This window comes from Atta colombica, unplaced genomic scaffold (genome assembly GCF_001594045.1).
Source record: "Atta colombica isolate Treedump-2 unplaced genomic scaffold, Acol1.0 scaffold99, whole genome shotgun sequence".
In the NCBI taxonomy this organism is placed as follows: Eukaryota; Metazoa; Arthropoda; class Insecta; order Hymenoptera; family Formicidae; genus Atta; species Atta colombica.
Window position 1 is genome coordinate 637,043 of NW_017259593.1, and position 2,692 is coordinate 639,734.

General features: G+C 29.4%; 1 protein-coding gene across 1 annotated transcript in view; it reads left to right on the forward strand.

Moving 5' to 3' along the window:
- LOC108693795 (intraflagellar transport protein 56) overlaps nt 1-2,692 on the forward strand; it is a 5,521-nt gene extending 2,829 nt beyond the window's left edge. Inside the window, exons 4-7 of the mRNA XM_018202941.1 lie at nt 1,153-1,362; nt 1,429-1,735; nt 2,071-2,311; nt 2,391-2,692. Coding sequence (XP_018058430.1) covers nt 1,153-1,362; nt 1,429-1,735; nt 2,071-2,311; nt 2,391-2,502 — 870 coding nt within the window. The 3' untranslated portion in view covers nt 2,503-2,692. The remainder of the gene's footprint in view (nt 1-1,152; nt 1,363-1,428; nt 1,736-2,070; nt 2,312-2,390) is intronic.

Consider the following 2,692-nt stretch of genomic DNA (forward strand, 5'->3'; position numbering starts at 1 on the left):
TTTGTATTATATATACTTATTTCATTTTCTAATAAAGAATTTTTTATCATTAAATTGAAGCATTTGATTTGAGGATGTCAAAAAATCACAAAGCGACTTTAGAACTTTTTTATGGATAGAAAAAAAATTTTTCTATCCTTAAAAACGTCTTATGATCCAGTTAAATGCTAATTTTAGAGGCCCTATATAGGTCCCGGAAAAACTTCAACTGGATCTTGTTTTGGATGAACAAACCTATAATTTGAGGGAAGTAATGAATGCTATTCGAATGCTTGAAACTTTGCTAAAATCGATCTTGAACTTGAAATTTGGTCATTTTTTCACATTAATCAGGCTATATTTTTTAAGACGTATATCGTAAGATTAAATTAACTATTGCATCATGTTCAGTGATCAAAAAAATACACCATATTTACATAGTACCATGTTTGAAATCCGAATTAAGTCATTTTTATATCAAATCAAACATGTATTAAAGAAAATCGAAACTTTGATTTAAAAATCGTTCACTAACTAAACCTTATTTTTTGATAAAAATTTAAGGGTGTTCTTTTGGCACGAAATGGAAGCTTTTGAGCTAAATGACCGATTAAAAAAAAATTTTTTTCTTGGAAAGAAAACTCTTTTCTCTCTAATATATATGTATACATATATATTATTCTTATTCTTTAATAAAATTTTGTAAGTATATTTTATAAGTTTGTGCCATTTTAAGTATTATTCATAAATTTTTCCTAAGCTCATCTATGAGTAACCATATATTCCATTTGTGGGATGTACGACAAAAATGTAAGAGTTTCAAAAGTGTTTTTTACACAAAAAATAAGTATTTGGATTTCTAATTTTTTTTCATAATAAACAATACGAAATTTTTACTGTGTCCTAATTCTGTAACTTTTAACGACAATTTGGTATCGTTATGTTGTTGCACAGCTTTTTTACCATGTATAATATCTATGCAACAATATAACAATCAATATTATCATTAAAAGTTACAAAATCGAGATACTGACATAGTTTATTTACCTTAAAATAAATAATACTCCATAATAAATAATACTTGATAGATTAAGTTTTTATTAGATATGGCGTACATACTGGAGTTACTTTAATATGTTTTACTTTTCCTATTTTTATTCTCTCTTTATGTAGGTCTTCAGAGGTGGTGAAAACGCTTTGCAAATTTTACCCAATTTGGTAGACGTTATACCAGAAGCCAGACTTAATTTAGTAATATATTATTTGAAACAAGATGACATCAAGGCAGCTTATGATCTGATCAAAGATCTAGAACCAGCAGTTCCACAAGAATATATTTTAAAGGGTATAGTTAACGCTGTTATGGGTCAGGAAACTAATTCTGTATGTCATTAAATTATTTATCTTTTAGTTTTATTGAAAAATTTCTGAATTGCTAAATTTCTTTAGCGCGACAGTATAAAAACTGCACAGCAATACTTTCAATTAGTGGGTTCTTCAGCATCGGAGTGTGATACCATACCTGGTAGACAATGCATGGCCTCCTTTTTCTTCCTTTACCGACAATTCGAGCGCGTCAGATTATATCTGAATTCGATAAAGACATATTTCTCTAATCAAGATAATTTTAATTTTAACTACGCTCAGGCACAAGCTGGGGCGGGCTATTTCAAAGAAGCGGAGGAAGTTTTTCTGATGATACGTAATGAAAAATATAAAAACGATTACATTTACATCAGTCTTTTATCATATTGTTGTAAGTAATAACAATATCTCTCATAGAGTACATAAAAAAAAACAAAAACACTTATTATATAATTAAAAGCTATCGATTGAGACCACTCAAAACTTAATCGATAAAACCATTATCGAGAGTCGATAAACTCTGAGGTTATAATTTATTGACTCATATACATATATGTAGATTATTGTAGATATACTAATATGCGGTCCAGTTTCAAGAATCAATCAATCAATCTAATTGATTGACATCCAAAATACTAACCAACATACTTTCTAATATTTTGTTATAATTTTTGTCAAATAATTATCATAGTAATAATATAATTTACAATTGTTTGCTTTTCTTAGATATAATGAATGAAAAGGCCGAATTGGCTTGGGAACTGTATTTGAAGATGGACACATCAGAGGAGTCTTTCAATTTGCTTCAATTGATTGCTAACGTGTGTTATAAAGTAGGCGAATTCTGGTATGCTGCTAAAGCCTTCGATATGTTGGAGCGAATGGATCCAAGTCCTGAACATTGGGAAGGAAAGCGTGGCGCATGCTGTGGTACTTTTCAGTATATTATTGCGGAGAAGTTACCAAAGTATGTTTTACATATCGTACATTTGTATAAAATCATTGTATCGGAGATTAATTTGTCAATTTTCTTTTTCGTTACACAGAGAACTGCTATCTGAAGTGATACAGATTCTGAAAAATACATCCAATTCTCAGGTAGAACAGATAATACGTGTTATGCGGAAATGGGGAAAAGAAAATAGAGTGAATTGCTAATATCAATGAATTTTGTGACATTGTTAATATCATTAATTCCGTCCAATAAACGTTTTCTGTATTTTATAAAATAGTAGCATTAAGATAAATAAAAGTAGATAAAAGTATCGATTAGGGGACCAAGCTCCAATGACCTTGACCTTGGTATATGTTGTCAAGGTCATGACCTTGAATGACCTCCAACAAGTTT